Source organism: Lagopus muta, chromosome 1 (genome assembly GCF_023343835.1).
Source record: "Lagopus muta isolate bLagMut1 chromosome 1, bLagMut1 primary, whole genome shotgun sequence".
NCBI lineage: Eukaryota > Metazoa > Chordata > Aves > Galliformes > Phasianidae > Lagopus > Lagopus muta.
The window spans coordinates 183,692,638-183,708,112 of NC_064433.1; the positions used below are offsets into that span (position 1 = coordinate 183,692,638).

Below are 15,475 nucleotides of genomic sequence, written 5' to 3' on the forward strand. Positions count from 1 at the left end.
CCTCTTCTTCAGTGCTTTATTTACCGAGTGCTCAGGACGGGGTCAGCAGAACACTTGGGGAAAGCTCTAGTCCTGGAAGTGTTACACCCTTCTGTGTACTTGTCCTGGTCTTTAGTCCAGGTCTGTACTGCAAACACAGGTCCTGAAAAATCTATTGCTCTTGCTGAAGGTCATGTCTTTTCAATCTGCAGCTCTCGGTGACTGCGGTTGAGGCAGTGGACATGGCGATTCCATGGACATGGCAATGTGATGGACATTGTGTCATGCCAAAGGAGGATGCCAGGTTTCTCTTCCAGTAAGAAGTCCACGGACTGTGCTGCAGGGCACTTTGTTAAATGGGATGGGTTTGGGCCTTGTACTTCTCAGTCTCTGTTTTTTTAACACTGCTTGCCAGAGAAGCCATAATTTCAAACACAACACTTCAGCTTTGCTTGGGCACAATCTGGAACACAGGCGGTTCCTTCTGGCCCTCAGGAAGCACTTCTGTGCTGTGTGGGTGATGGAGCACTGGCACAGGCTGCCCAAAGGCTGTGGAATCTCCTCTGATGATGTTCAAAAGCTGATGTTCAGACATGATCATGGCCAGAAATCCTGACCTGCTGGCGACACATTGCCTGATGCAGGCAGGAATGCTGTTAGCTTTCTCAGCAGCAAAGGCACATTGCTGACTTCTGCTCAACTTGGTGCCCACTAGGACTCCCAGGCCCATTTTATCAGAGCTACTTGCCATCTGGGTGTCTCCCACATGTCCTGGTGCCTGGGGTTGTTCCTCTCCTATGCTGGACTCTGCACTTCTGCTTGTTGAATGCTTATGTGCCATACTGGCAGATGTGAGATGATTTCACCATCCCCTGTAGGCAACTCCTGTGTGATGCCTAGTAGGATCTAGGAAGGGATGAGGGCTGGAGCGAGGTGGGCAGCCCCACATGGGTGGTACAGAGATATTCATCTGGGCTGACCCTGAGGCCAAAAAAACATTCAACATAGAAAATAAAAGCACTGGATTTGTATTTGCTGTTTAACTTTAAACTACCCAGGTTTGCTTTTTATGCTCTGGTTTTCATCAGGACTTTCAAGCAAAACCTGAACATTCCTGACCCACACAAAACTGCTTTTCCAGAAGGGAAGTCCTCTTTCTCTTCCTGCCTGAGCCTGATAAGTAGAATATTAACATTTCTTGGGAAAAATGGTGTCCAAAAACAGGGAATGAGAAATACAAGAAAACTGTCATTTTGACTACAGTTGGGTTGCAGTGTTTATCTTACAGAAAAATGGACTCCTGCCCACACCTGCAGTACAGCACAGTGAGATTGAAAAGGTCAGATCAGGTAGCAGGTTCTCAGGCACATCCCACTCCACAAAATCCCACTTTTCATTGGGTTCGGGGGATGATCCATGGAATGAAAGGATGTGAGGATGAATTCTCCTCCATTGCTGGAGTCCTTGTACCCCTTCCCCAGCCCTTGGTGATGCCACTCATCTGAATTGTTACCCTGGTGGGGAAATGAGCTTCTAAGATGCTCTATACCTCTCTGACAGGAAAAAAAATTGTTGCCATTCAAAGTTCTTCTGCAGCCAGCACAGTCTGTGCTCTGACAGACTCTTCCAAAGGCAACCCAGCATGAAACACCACACCTTAATTCCACAGAGACAAGTGGGTCTTTTTTCAAGTGTAAGCTATTATCTACAGCAGTGCAAAGGTGTCTGCTTACACCAGAGGTCCCTGCCCTGCCAGCTCCTTACAGGTGAAGGATGTGCTTGGCCACCCACAAATGTGCATTCAAAGCACTCTAGGTCAGGTTCTTGGCAGAGTGGGAACGCTCAGTACAAGCCAGGCCAACTTGCAGGGTTTGAAGTTTGATGGTTCATCCCATCCATTGCATCAGGACTGCACACACAAATGCAGACCTCCACCCAGATGGAGCTGTGAGCGCTGAAGGTTTCCAGCAGCACTCAGGTGTTGGTCACTGCATCCATCCTACCCACATGGAAAGGAAGAGCAACCCAACAGCTCTCCAAGAGAATGTGGAAAAGACCATCTCACCTGGGGACCTGAGCCAGTGGGCACCTCGAGGTTCCGAATGGCTGGGACAAGTCCCATCAGCTGCCAGCCCCAAACTAGGCTTCACTGACCCCAGCTTTGGGCACCTAGCTGAGGCATCCACAGTGAAGCCTGGATAACTCATCACCATGGATCAGTGATACACCAAATAGAGGCATGCAGGTTAAGAGATTCTAAATGCCCACACTTAGGTGCCACAAATCCAGATAGCATTGGCTTCTCCAACCCCTCATATGTCATCCCTCCATGCCCATTCCACTCAGCTCTATGGTTTGTTGGCATCAGGATCAAGCAGACTATTTCTTTGCCATTCATTCTCATTGTTGAGCTCTGGCCACTTGTTTTGAAGCATCCATCTGCCATCTTTCCTCCGCCAGAGAAGAGCTCTCACTGCTCCTTCCATGCCCATGGGCATCTTCCTGCCCACCTGGCTCCATGGAAATACTGGGCTGGGTTTAATTCACCAGAACATGGTGGAACAAGGCTTCTGCCCCTCAAGAAAATGATTTAATTTCACAGTCTCAGCACATTTGAAAAGGAAAAGGGGTCCTGAAAATAAAAGAAAATGAGGTATCAGGCAAAGTGTGTGCCTCTCTGAGATGGAGACGCCCACATTCACATGTCAGGCTTGCTTGAGGAAGGAATGTGCTGAATGTCCACATCCACACCTTGAATCCAGAGCATGGGCTCTTCTTGGATGTTCCTGGTCCTTTCAGCCTAGGCCTAAAAAGACTTTTCCACTAAAAATGGCAAATTACTATGAAAACAACAACAACAACAAATGAAAGAAAGAAAAAGTCCTGTTTGATACATCAACCCTTTCTGACAATAAATTTCCTTGGAGGTGTTCCAACCAGCTGTAATACTAACACTGCTGGGAAGTCTGCAGGCCTTTCTGCTTGGCTGAAAACACCAGTTCTGCTGAAATCAATGGCAGATGTTACCCTGTGTTAGGCACATTCACAAAGTGAAGCAAGCCCAGAACTGCACAGCAAAGAGCAATTGCTCCATGCTGAGTGTGTGGCATTGCAATCTCTAAGATGCACACCGCAGACACGCCTTGCACTTTGTGCTCCCAGGCAATCCTTTCTGGCCAAACAAGTTACACTTGTAATTATTTTCCAGTGCCTGTTTCTTTTGCTAGCACTGCCTAAGTGGAAGAGAGAACTTGTGGACAAATAGGGCTCAATTCCCCTCCAGATTGCAGCAGCTGCCTACCTTGAGAGGTGCCTAGCAGAGGATGGAGCTCCAAAGTACACGATGGCAGCAGAGGTGGGAGCAGAGGACCTGACACAGGGCTGGGCCCCATGGGCTGTGCTGCTGGAGTTGCTGTTGTTCTAGACACATGGCTTGTTTCTCTGGGCTCAATCCAGAGTGAAGATAACAGAGGTGAAGGTCACCTTGAAGTGCACAGAAACTCCTGCAGTGATGGGCTGGGTGATCTGGTTGGGGCAAGTTCAACTCACATTGCTTTCCCTGTCCTGCTAGTGACTCTGAGCCTGCAGTTATCATGATAAAGATAAGGAAGACCAGCCCTTCCCCCTTTGTCCCTCTGCGGCTCGGGGCAGCTCTCAAGCACACAAGACCTCTGAGGGATGAGCTCAAGGAGAAGTGTCAGCACAGAGCAACCTGCCCAGAGGCTGGGCTGGTCCCAGCCTTTTCTCCTGTCCTAAGACCCTCCACCCTGGGCAGTGGGATCCCATTCCCAGCAGAGCAGGAGGTCCTGACCCCCTATTTCCTCACATGGAAACTTCCCCTCCTGCTTCAGTCCCTTCCCACCACAGACCAGCCTGTCTTGGCAGGGAACTCTTTAGGCACACACAGAGCTAAACAGGTTGCCTGCAACCCCCAGCTCTAACTTACATATTCTATAGCTTAATGAATTAATTCTTTTTAATGTACTTTGATAATGAAAAGGTGTTTTAAAAGCACAAAAGAACCATTAATATCAGATGTCAAGCCATAAAAAAAGAACAACTATGCTGCTGTTACTTTCTCTATTAACCAGAGCTCTCTGGGCTGTGTTATCTTATTTGCAGTTGAGACAGAAATGTGATAGCCATCCCTCTTTGCAAAAGTAACTTTTATTTTGTTAAAGCCATACATCTCCAAGGACACAGTAAAGCTCTCAAGCCATAAATCATGCCCAGATAAGAATAATCTGAAACAATACTCTGCAGCAGGATGTTGCTTGTTCTGTAACAATTACTGGGTGTTTCAGGCAGATTTCCCACTGCCTGCTCAAACATGCAGCAGAGAAGAAAAATGACCTGTGCTGGTCAGGGTCCTTCATGTTGGAATCCCAGCGTGTTCAGACAGCTTTAATAGTATGGCTCCACATCTGCCCAAATCCGACACTGCTGCAGCCTCCTGGATGGAAAGAACTGGCTGCTCTGCACCCAGGGCTGCAGCATGGAGATGCCCGTGGGCTGGCCTCAGCCTCTCTGGGTGACAGTAGTGATGAAGATGTGGTGACACCAACTCCACAGTGCACTGGGATATGAGAGCAAGTTAGAGATAAGGCCATGCTTAAGGCACAAGAGAGGCATGTGGGGGGCAGCTGGAGCTGCATTTGGACATCGGTGCCACCACGTGTGCCCCCTGAAGGTACCCTGGGGCACTCATACTGGTGCCCACCGCTGCACTGACAGCTTCAGCACAAAGGAGAGATTGGTCAAAATGTTGCTGATTTTGCACGATTAGACTTTCCCTCTTCTCTTGCTCCCACAAAGTCACATCCATGGGAATAAGGGCTGAAGAAACAGGAGCAGTGAGGACAGGGAGTGCAGAAAAGGGGACAGGTGCCCTTCTGGCATGAACACTGCTCATAAATGAGTCACTGGACAGAGATTTTAGCAGAATGCATACTGTGCCCCAGGCCTCCCTCACCTCCACCTGTTCTCCAGGCAAGGTCTATTAAGACATAAAATCTGTGAAAGAAGCAAAATTATCCACAGTGCTCCCTCGCTCTTCCCCTGTCATGTGTTCCCCCTGTCCCCCTTGTAAGTACATCAGTGCTGCCACCAACCCAGACCAGTCCTACAGGAAAACACACGAGGATCATTTTAGAATGATAGAATTACAGAATGGCCTGGGTTGAAAAGGATCTCAAAGATCATCCAATTTCAACCCCCCTGCCACTCGAGCTGCATTTTCGCAATAGGCCTAAGAAGGATAACCGGGACAGTACCAATCCCCAGCCTGGGCACAATCCAGCAGAGATCTCTGGCACAAAGGATCACCTGTGTGTTAGATGAACCACCAGCTCTGAGCAGAGGCAGGGCAGGCTGGTCACTGACACACAGGCTGATTCAAGGCCAAAAGCACCGTCCACATGGCTGTACTGGGCTTTGGAGCCCACAAGCCAGAGCAAGGAATTTGGGGTTGAGATCTTGACTGGTCACCAGGGAATAGTTTGGGGAAAGTGCGCTTGGTATGGTGAAGGGAAGGAGTTGGCAGCTGGTCCAGAGAGCTGTGAAACACACCCAGCCAAATTCCTTCCCAGGCTCCGCTGGCAGGACTCCAGCGCAGTCAGCAGCGCAACCAGCAGCACGACTTGAACCCATTCCCTTCCTGCTCCCCATCTTGCCCCTAACCCTTGCACTCTGCCCACCTTTTCTCTTTCAGAAACTGAAGTCCTTCCCCAGACCACCACCTCTGCACCACGAGGGATGTGCTTCTGCAGAGATCACTGCCAGTGCACAGGTCTCAGTGTTGTCTCAGTGGGAAAGAAACAACCTTGTACCACATTCAGAGAGCATCTCCCAGAGGAAGCAGCTTGATGTCTGCAAATCACAGGAAGTCTGTGACCTGCACTGATAAAATCCGAACACTTTGAAACGGATAGAGCTTGAGTTGCAATGGTGATGTCCCCTCGCGAAGTTACCTTGGCCCTCCCTGTTACTCCCCATATTATTAATGTCACTTACAATAAATACCAGAACAAAATCAACAGCATTTGGCCACATATCTTAAAGCATTTCCCCACTCCTCGTTCACTTTTTGTCTTTGCAGCCTTGATTTCCATTGCTATCAGTCAGCAGAGGAGCCCTTAGGGACAAACCGCTTGGCTATGTGACTAGCCACATAGTAAAAGCCATGCAGGATGGAGGCTGTGGCATCAATGGCCAGCGAGAAGGTGCCACCGATCCCAGCAGCCATGTCTTTGACAACAGAGGGAATGGCACAGATGGAGTAGTAGGGGAAAGAAGCGAGGTGAAGGACAAACCCCATAGGGATGCGTAGAATCCTATAGGTGATGACTGCCACATCTTGAATAATTCCCAGAAAGCCCAAGAAGATATTGGTGATGACCCTCCCCACATCACAGGGGATGCTGATGAGCACCATGCTGATGGCTTTAAGGTAGGACACCGTCCCGTTCCACATGCTGTAGACTCCATCCAGAAGAGTACTGACAACTCGCTTGATAACAAGCCACAGAAAATAAAACATAAATTTCACCAGCTCCACAAGCAGGTAGATGAGGAGTTCTAGAAGTTTGATGAATGGGGTAGCAATTATGCCAACTATTTTCCTCACCAAGCCACTGTCTTTGGCCTCCTTGTCATTTGTTCCTACTTGCTCTCCAGATCGGATCTGACTGACAGCTTGCAGTATTGCTTCCATTTTCTCACTGCTTTCATTGTCTTCTCCACAGTTGCCCTTGAACAAGTCAAGCCCTGCTAGGAGCTGCTTCTCCAGCTCTCCCACTGTGAGGTCTACTAAACTGCTTTCATCATTGACTTTTTTCACCAGTCCTAGAGACCATCCCTCTGGAGCATCACAGCACGCTGCCAGCCAGAGGGTCTCTGGCACAGATACCTTGCCTTTAACTCGGACACTGGAAGGAATCGCTCCTGCAAGGAGATACAGCTGGTCCTTCTTGGAACAATGAGGGATCAGAGCTTGCTCCACCACCCTCCCGATGTCACTGTGCCAGGTTTTGCTCAGAGAGGGGTGCAGAGGCACAGCATTTGTCAATGTGTAGGTGGCCATTTGGAAGTCTTCCTTGTTGAGCAAGCTAGGGTTCAGCAGCCCTCGTTCATAACCAGAGCCCACATAGTCTGAGGTCAGAGCTTGATTTGCACCAAGGTTGGCCAAAGAGCCAACAACATCAGCTTCAATCACCATCTCACGCTGGTCATTCTCTGGATCATCTATCTGAAATAGCAGAGAGAAGAGTTAGTGCGTGCAATTCACCTTCCTGCAAAGCAATGTGTAAAATAGGTTTTGAAGTACGTTTTCCATGAGGACTGCTACTACACGCTGTGCCATGGATCCCATCCTGCATCCTTCCTTACTGTCCTTGTGGCAATGGTTTCAGAGGGGTGTGCACTGCCTTTGCTGTCCTGCTAAACATGTCAGTTCAGACTGCCAGTGCTGACTGCAACTCTCCAGTCCTGCCTGCAGCACAGCACGGCCTCCAGCTGCTCACCAGCCATCCTCCATTAAGCTTCAAACTGGTGTTTATTTTCTAGAAGGGATTTTTGGTATTCCTAGGGGAAAACCTAGAAGGGATTTTTAATAGGACTGATTTAAGTCTATGTTCTCACCCCCTATGGTGAAGGCACTTCCAGTCCTTTTAAGCATTTGCTGTCTCATCTTTAGTCAAATCCAAGCAATGAAGAATGAAAGGCATGATCTGTAGGATGCCTGAGGTAGGCATTTACCTGTCTCCACTGAGTAAGTTGGACACCACGGCAGATGACCTGAATTTCACTGCCTTTAACACGGTCATTTTTCTGAGCTAAGGGCTTGTCATTAGCAGTCTGAACCTGATCTTTAATGACCTCCCAGAGTCCTGTGGGTGAGGAGACTTTGTCATCACAGGTCCTCAATGGAATCTGTGCTATGAGCTTGTGTCTGCCCTTGCCACCGCGTGGAGCCAGAGGCAGTAAGAACCCCTCCCAGCACCTTGCACAGAGCTATGCAAGGAGCTCATACACAGCAGGAGCTGGAGCACTGGGGCACCATGGTGTGTTCAGGGCTTTCTCAGGTGACTGCAGCTCTCCCTGCTCCTTAGACACTCCTCTTGACACTGCAGCCTCTCCAGGTGGGTGCGCCAAATTGCTCTTTTCTTCCCCAGATCAGAGGGCAAGCATGTTGGTAGGAACTCTGTGGTGACAGGCAGCCTCTGGCAGTCGCTGCCTCCTGAAATCTGTTTCTTATCCCAGCACTGCACTGACCCCATTACATCTGCTCTCTTTGCTCCTGGCCTCTAGGCTGTTTACTGCACTGTATAACACGTTTTGGAGATGTACACAGCAGACAGTTCATATTCTGCCCTGAATCAACCCCCCAATCACTCTCCGTGATGCCTGGGATCTCCTGGAGTGTGCTTGGACACATGCCTACCATCCATGTCCTTGAAACCTTACACGGAGCTGGCACCCTCTCAGAGCTGCAGCTCCCTGCATCCCCTCCTCTATGCTCTGTGCTCGGTGTGTGCAGCTATCCAGCATCCTCACTGCACGAATCGAGGTCTGGTTGCTTCTCGCAGCAGCCAAGTCCCTGCAGCCTGGCCTCAGGGCTGTCTCTGCAGCAGGGCTGGATACAGTGCCAACATGAACCATTTCCGAGGGCTGCACTACCCCCGGCTGCCTGCTAGGAGGGATCTTGCTTCGTCTTGAAGGCTTTTTGCTTCGGGACTGGAAGAATTTCTACGTGCTGATGCACAAATCTCAGCGGTTTTTGTTTGTTTGATTGTTTGTTTGTTTGTTTGGGCTTTTTTTTTGCTCAGGCACCTACAGCCTTCTTGACAGAATAAGAAAAATGGTGAGGGGAGACTGAGGTGCTGTATTTCAAAGGCATACAGACCTGAGACTGTGCAGCTGTTTCCTTGCACAGATTCCCCAGCTGCATGGGCATAGACTTGAATTTCTCTGGTTATGGGCTGATGCATGCATACCTGGAGGTGCCTATCAAGCAAATATGTGCTTGCTTTGCTGTTCAGCTCCAGGGCTTTGCACATACCATTGGGATTGTTTGTATGCAATTAAGAAAGAACATAAAAAATGTGGCTGTGTGCTGTACATGCGTAAGACTCTGACATCAGTGAGTGCTTATAATAACTCATATCATGGTCTGTAATAACTCACTTTTCATGCCTCCTGTAATCCAGCTCCAAAGGCAAGCTGTCTCTAGCACTGTATCTAACCTGCACACAAGCTGCCTTCTGATTCCCACAGCCTTTGGTTTGTGTTGCAGCAAGAGCACATCTGCATCCACGGGCCAAGCGTGAATCCACCTGCCAAAATACCCTGCAATAGCTTGGGGTGAGGCCCCAGCAGACAGGTAAACAACTTGACCCAGTGAGGATTTAAAAATAAATTATGCATCCAAACACCTGTTTGGATTAGAGCCCAAGCATTATCAATACAATACGTGCTTCATGAAGTGGGGGTTGCCATTCTACAGAAGGGAGTGAACCTCATGCTCTCTCATGGTCTCTGTTACAGGAAGCTCAAAGTGGCTCCAGAAGCACGTTTCTCCTAATGACCAAGGCTGACAAGAACAGCAGGTCAGACGTAGCTGTGATACAAATCCTGCCTTGGTTCTCTGGCTGATGGAAGTCACCAGATGAAAACACCAGGACATTTATCCAGCCTATCCTGGACTAGAAGAGAAGAAGCACCTCCAGTGTCCTTCATTTCTGCCAAGTCAAGATTCAGACCAAACTATAGGCTTTCAGACCGAAGTGGCTTGCTCTTAAACCTAAGAATCACAGAATCATTCAGTTGGAAAGGATCTCTGAGCTCCCCTAACCCAACTGTCAACCCACCCCCACTATGCCCACTGACCATGTCCCTCAGTGCCACATCTGCACAGCTTCTGAACATCCCCAGGGATGCTGACTGCACCACCTCCCTGGGCAGCCTGTGCCACTGCCTCACCACTCTTTCTGATAAGAAGTTTTTCCTGATATCCAACCTGAACCTCTCCTGGCACAGCTATTGCCTCCTGTCCTAAAAGAAGTCAGCAACAGAGCAGGTTTGTGGACCCAAGTCTCAAGGCATCCCATCAGTATCCTGATAATCCTCCTGCCCTCTCATTTTTTAACAGTCCTGGTTGCTAGATTAACTCACTGTTTCCAGCTGCCAATCAGCTGTGGGTTGTCTTGACGTTCCTCTTACTTCTCATCTGATGACTGCCTCAGTATTACATTTGTATCTGGTACACACATTCCTGAGGAGGTAGGCATACAGGGTGTGAGACAGAGCCCTCACAACTTATATCCTGATCTATTACCAAAAAAAAGCATATGACAACCTTGAGTCACTCATCAGAGCGCAGAGAGAATTTTTATAGCAATTTTCCTCCTGCTTTGTCTATCTCCATGTGGGTGTGCATTCACACATAAAAAAGCACATAGCACTGTGCTGTTGGTACCTGGCCATCTCAGTGTCAGCCAATGTAATCCTTACAGCCTTACTGCAGAGCAGGTGTTGTGAAGACCTTTCTTCACCATTTGACTTAGCCTAACATGAGGAACGTGAGTGACAGACAAGAAATCTCTTCTCCACTTTCTCCTCTTGCATCAATCTGGACTGAAGCCTTGCTGCCCAGTGAAGGCATGATCCTTCTAGGCCAGAAAGAGCACCAGTGCCCTGTCCCACCACCAATAGTCTTGCTCTAGCCTTCATCCCACCTGCCTCTGCAGCCCCATAAAGGCTTCAGCATTGATTGAGCAATGGGCACTACATCCATTACATCCACTACATCCACTACATCCACTACATCCTGCTCATCAAAACCTTGGGTAGGGGATTATGGTAAGCAGGAGGGAGACAATCTCTGTCCTTTTTCCCTCCATAATGCCACCTGCTGTAGCACAGTTTCCTCTGTGGTGGCCATACTGGGACCTTTCCTTAGCTGACTCCTTCACTGTGGTACAAAAGCACAGCTTGTTTAGGAAGCCTTTCACTTTCATAAAATCATAAAATGGGAGGACACTCAAAGCTAACCTCATTTCAACCTTCTGCCATGGGCTGGTTGCCCCCCACCAGCTCAGGCCGCCCAGGGCCCATCCAATCTGGCCTTGAGTACCTCCAGTGATGGGGACCCACCACCTCTGTGGGCAGCAGTGCCAGTGCCTCACCACCCTCCAAGTTAAAAATTCTTTTTAACATCTAACTTAAATTTTCCCTCTTTTAGCTTAAGGCCATTCCCCCTTGTTCTGGCACTATCAGACCATGTAAAAAGTTGGTTCCCTTCCTGCTTGTAAACTCCTTTCAAGTACTGGAAGGCCACAAGGAGGTCTTCCTGCAACCTTCTCTTCTCCAAGCTAAAATTTGTGATGCTTCTTTTGCCTGGAGCCCCACATCCTGACCACCAGTCAAGCATGGCTGTACACAGAGCATCCCTTTGAATGTGCATCATCATGTCAGTTGGGAGGCTTTGTAGTTGAAAAAGAAGGAAGCAGGCAAACAAACAGCTCAGAAAACAGCAGCCAAAGGAGTAGAGAAGGAAGCAAAAGAGTCCAGGGGATTATATTTTTTCTGAGCACCTGATCCAGCTGTAGGTGTCCCTGTTCACTGCAGGGGAGTTGGACTGGATGGCCTTTAAGGGTCCCTTCCAACCCAAACAATTGTATGATTTTTCCTGCTTAGCACTAATGGCAGCAACTCCATAGAAGAAAAGTCCTCAAAGCTCTCAGCAATTTGATGCTGTCACCATCTGGCATCACCCCAGAACACAGCCACTGCCTCCCATGGGCTACACAAGGTGGGAGGCCACAGCAACTTGAGGCAGAGCCAGCCGATGGCTTCTGGGGCTGAGCAGATTTCTGAGGCAGGAAGCACAGAGCGTGGGGAGCAGGGTGAGCGTGAGGCGGTCAAAGCAAGAGGGTTGGAAAAGAAGGGAAGCCGCTGCTGGAAAGCCTCCAGGCCTGCCCGAGCAGGTGGGTGAGCCAAACCGAGGCTCAGCAGGCGGCACGTCTGCCTCAGGTGCTGCAAGTGTCAGAGCAGCCGACCCCCCCGCGCCAGTTGTGTCCCCGCGCAGCGCGGGGAAAGAAACTCCAGGCTCTGCCCGGCACGCAAAGGCAAAAGGGCAGCTGGGGCAGGGAGGGCTCTCCTCTCCCCCACGCCGCCCTCGCACCCAGCTCTCCCGACGAGCTCTTATCCATTCACTTTCAAGCACAGAAAAATCTAAGCTCGGCATCTGCTGGGGGTTCACGAGCATCCGTGGGGCTCCGTGGCTGGGAGCAGCCCCGCCGCGGGGGAAGCGGACCTACCTGCGGCTCCAGCAGCCAGCTCTCGTCCGCCTCGCTTCGGGCTGCACCCGTGTACTTGAATGCGGAATAAAGAGGGATTTTGTCCTTGGTGCTGTAGAGGGTTGCAAAGCGCGGCTCCCCGTTGTACTGCTGACAGATCTTCACGTGGAAAGGCTCGGTGAATCCTTCCGGTGGGACTCGGCCGGGGAAGAACACGTTACACTCGGCAAAGCCGGCTTCGTCCTTGCCGACGACTCTGCCCAGGGAAAAGCTCGGGAAAAGCGACAAGCAGAGCAGACACAGCGCTGACATCTTCACGGTCCGCTCCTCCGGGCCGGCCATCCGGGCTGGGTACGGCGCAGGTCTGGCGGTGCGGAGAGAGGCGAAGGCCGGCGGGCGGCGGTCCCTGCGGGCGGCGGGCGCTGCTGCCGGCGGCGGCCACGGGCGGTGCCGCGCTCACGCCCGCTGGAACGCCGGGCAAGCCGAAATCATCGCGGCTGACTGGGAGGAGGAGGAGGAGGAGGGAAGCCCTCGGCTGTGCCGTATGTAGCAGCGGGGTGTGGTGTCTGCATTGCAGCACAGTCCCCGGGAGGAATTTTGGCTGACGCAGCCAGAACTGTTCCTGGGGCTGCCGGGGGGGATGCCGCAAAGTCAGGTTCGGAGCCCAGAAGAAAGGGTGAGCTGCTGTCCGCAGCAACCAGCCTGGCCGAGGGACAGCGAGGAAGGGAGAGAAGGAGGAGGCAGCGGGGTGTCAGCGAGGCTGGGAACACGCTCTGCGGGGAGAGTAGCTCCGTGCCATGCTTGGCCAAACGTAGAGCTGGCAAAAAAAAAAAGATAATGCAAGGACTGAAGCCACTCCTCGAGTTTATGATCAGCTGTTACCTGCCTGTGAGCCTACAGCAGCTACTGCTGGGTTAAAGAATGACTGTGCTAACTGGGAAAGTTAATGTTTTCACAGCAGTGGAGTGGAGAGACTACGGAGTATCTCAAGATCAAGAAAACTTGCCTTTCCCCACCCTAGAAAGTGCGTACGACCAGATACACTGCCAATAACTCACTCCCGCAGCTTAAAAAAGCCAAGGTGCCATAAAGGACACTGTCACACAAAGCTGTCGCATTGCTACAGCGACTTCCAAGCAGGAGTCCCCAAGTGCCACCAATTCTCAGCTGCTCTGCAAGAGGCTACATGACACACAGCCTGTATTGCGAGCCATGCAGTGGGATGGATGTCAGGGAAGGAGCCTGTAAAAGTGCTACAAATAGCTCGGGCTCTGAGACTCACTTCTGCACTCAGGGATGGATTCCTGAAGCAGCATAGCAAAGAAATACGTCAGTGCCTTTTCATGTGATGTTATCAGCTCGGGGAGACAGAGGCAGGCTGGACAGGCTGGGGAACAGCAGGAAGTGCAGCCAGTAGCTTGTTTGGTTTCCAGGCAGTGGCCTGGTCACTCAGCCCTGGCAGAAAGAATTAGTCATGTGCAGAAAGATGATGGGAATGGAAACACGTGCGTGGCTCAGCCAGAGCACAGCAGCTCCAAAAGACAGGCTCAACATTTCATTCCCCTGGGTGTAAAAAAGGCTACTGAGAAATTGAATGCTGAAGCTAACTTGAGCTGTTTGGTGTTCATCAGATCCCAGGCTTGCAATTATCTGGGCAACAGAAGGAAATATTTTCCCCATGTTCTGAGCCATGTTCTACAGGGAAAGCAAGGCAATGCAGCGCTTCTAAGCATCCCACTCTGACTGATCTGCATTATACCAAGCTGAGCATGGTCCCAACCCAGTGTGAAAGCAGGTTGGGATGCCTCAAGATGGGCACAACAACCAGCAGCATGCTGAGCAGAGGGATCCTTCTGCCAGGAAACGGGGATGTCCTGCCTCCAAGGGCACCTCAGCCTCAGTGTGATGCATCAGCATTCTTTCCAGTCTCAAGGGCCTCTTATATGCTTTTGGGGAACTGCCTTTCCGGGCTGTGAGGCTGCTCTATGCCTGCCTATTTTTTGCTGCATGTACCAGCATGTAAGTAGCACTAGGGATTCTGAAGAGTGTTCAAGGCCAGATTGGATGGGGCCCTGGGCAGCCTGGTCTAGTTTTAGATATGGAGGTTGGCAGCCCTGCATGTGATTGGGGGGCTGGAGCTTGATGATCCTTGAGGTCCCTTCCATCCCAAGCCATTCTATGACTCCATGATTCTATGATTCCATTATTCTATGAAGAGTGCTCAGGATCTCCTGTTCCATGCTGACTACCAATATGGGCACCAGCATGGATCAAGGGATGATGATACTGCCATAAACCTGGTGAGGCTGGCACTGAAGGCAAGCAGTTGTGCTTGATGTGATGGAGAAGAGGGAGCCCATGGAAGGTAAAAGAGACATGCTCATAGTACCATAGAATCATGTGAGTTGGAAGGGACCCTTAAAGGCCATCTCCCCTGCAATGAACAGGGACACCTACAGCTAGATCAGGTGCTCAGAGCCCCATCCATCCTGACATTAAGTATCTCCAGGGATGGGGCATCCACCACATTTCTGGGCAGTCAAAGGGACAAGAGAAAGGTGATGTATCAGCAGCAGGTAAAGGTGCATGGGAGGAGAGGAGAGGCTGCACAGCACAGATTGCATGCATGCTGAATTTGCAAGGCATACCAGAGAGAAAGTGGGGGGAAGTGATTTGTGACAAATTTTGGAGAAAGGACAAGAAAAGAGGCTCTAGAAAATGATGTTGACCTGGAGGAAGAGAAGGAGATTGAGCAAAAATTAGTTGATGAGATACTAAGGAAAGTTTAAGAAGGGAAATGGATAGAAATAGATGTGAAGAAACCCAGAGGGGAGAATGGGAGGGGTTAAATGAACAGATGGGAGAGAGCTGAGGAAAGCTGTTTTCTGTGAAAAGAAAATGAGGAGAACAACGTGAAGATGGGGAGACAGAAAGGAGGCTTTCATCCATCTTCAGTGACCTCCTCTTCCTGAGAGTCTCAAGCACAAAGACCAAACAATCCTGAAAAACATGGCAGTATTCAGCCCTGTAACAGCAGGAGGCCACTGGCTTGTCTGCCCACTTTCCCACACTGTGCCTCCAGCCCGGTCTCTCTGTTCACATGGTTGACACTGAGTTTGCTGCAAATAACTCCTTTCTCCTCACATGCCTGACCCTGCTAGCCTAGGCTTCCCAAGCATACTTGACTCCAAGTATTTCTC

At 50.3% G+C, this 15,475-nt stretch overlaps 1 protein-coding gene across 1 annotated transcript; it reads right to left on the reverse strand.

Annotated features, from left to right (window-relative positions):
* Positions 1-3,726: 3,726 nt before the first annotated feature.
* Positions 3,727-14,311, reverse strand: ENDOD1 (endonuclease domain containing 1). Its single transcript, XM_048937371.1, has 2 exons — positions 12,297-14,311; positions 3,727-7,225 (listed from the first exon to the last, which is right to left on the reverse strand). The coding sequence occupies exons 1-2, from the start codon at positions 12,615-12,617 to the stop codon at positions 6,095-6,097; spliced, it is 1,452 nt and encodes a 483-aa protein (XP_048793328.1). The 5' UTR covers positions 12,618-14,311; the 3' UTR covers positions 3,727-6,094.
* Between the last annotated feature and the right edge of the window lie 1,164 nt (positions 14,312-15,475).